General features: G+C 35.5%; 1 protein-coding gene across 1 annotated transcript; it reads right to left on the reverse strand.

Annotated features, from left to right (window-relative positions):
* Positions 1-668: 668 nt before the first annotated feature.
* LOC105315875 (N-acetyllactosaminide beta-1,6-N-acetylglucosaminyl-transferase-like) lies at positions 669-1352 on the reverse strand (the record flags this gene model as incomplete). The annotated part of the gene is made up of 1 exon (XM_011410638.2): positions 669-1352. A coding segment is annotated over one exon (684 nt), but the record flags the coding sequence as incomplete, so codon positions are not given.
* Positions 1353-1357: the final 5 nt, after the last annotated feature.

Genomic DNA, 1357 nt, shown 5'->3' on the forward strand with positions numbered 1-1357 from the left:
AATTAAATGTACATGTAAAATATTTAGTGCATAAAGCCCAACATACACTGAGCAACTTTGTTGCTGGCAACTTGTGCTCAGGCCTTTGATGTGGTTGAGCAACACTGGGCAACATGTTGCAGAAAGTAGAGAGACTCTCAACTTCTGGCAACAAGTTGCCTCACCACATCAAAGGCACTGGCAACAAAGTTGCTCAGTGTATGTTGGGCTTAAAGACTGCTCCTATTGTTCATTGCTGATATCGCTTTAAAATTTAATTTTATACGAAAAGTAGAGGGTGTGGTCATAAGTATAAATTAAATTTGAGTCATACTAATGCATGTAATTTTTATGGACTTCCTACAAAATTCTCTTTGTGAGGACGGCCCTATCATTTGCTATTTACCAACTGACAATAAGACAGAGGACAGCACTTTTTATAATGAATTTCTTTCTCAGATTTCTCATCAGTTAGCAGTTAACAAAATAATAACCGCATGTGCACTAGTAAAAGGGCCTGATTGAGCTATATTGTGTGGTGAATTATTATCATTATTACTGATGGTGTGCAAATTGTCGTTTAGGAACGACAGCAAATAACTATAATTTATTATGTTATAATAGCAAAAAATCTTTTCTACCAAAATTTGAAATTGTCATACAAAACTAGAATAGATCTAAATAAAATGCTATTCTTCATTGTAGTGGCACTCTTGTTTGTATACAAACAAGAGTAACAATTGAATACAGTCATTGACAACATAATCATAATCAATAAGATACTTGTTATAGAACCACAGACCTTTCTTCATTTGATTCAGTATGAATGGAAGATCACTAGCACTGACTATACATATTTTATGTCTCAAGTATCTTTCTAGACATCCATTCCTTCTTGCACCCCAAAATCTTTGTGAAAATCTTGGCATTGCTAGACCAGCAGCCTTTAGCTTCATACGATTACCAGGAGCATCCTTCAACTTGTTAAGTGTGGCAAAAAAGAATTCCTCTGCTGATCTTGTGTACTGTAATCTTTTTCTCAGTGCTATTGCTTTACTGTCAGTGAGTGCATATTCAACAAAATCTCTACTTAATGCACTGTTGATTGATTCTGCACTTTTATAAATTGTGAAATTTGGTAGGGGACCAATGTTCTCTGGGGGACTACCGGGTACAACTTTTTTCTTCATAAGCCATTTATGAGCATATCCAGTAGCAGCATTAATACCTTCAGCAACAATATTGTTCCCCTTTAGCTCCACCAACTTTTTTACAATGTCCCTATTAGTTATCAATGGGAGTTCAGGTGAATGTAATGTCAGTACATATTTCCATGGTGTAGTTACTGTCAGTAGTTCACTGAGACAACTCAAATGTG

This window comes from Amphimedon queenslandica, unplaced genomic scaffold (genome assembly GCF_000090795.2).
Source record: "Amphimedon queenslandica unplaced genomic scaffold, v1.1 AMPQUscaffold_7368_Cont20680, whole genome shotgun sequence".
Taxonomy (NCBI): Eukaryota; Metazoa; Porifera; class Demospongiae; order Haplosclerida; family Niphatidae; genus Amphimedon; species Amphimedon queenslandica.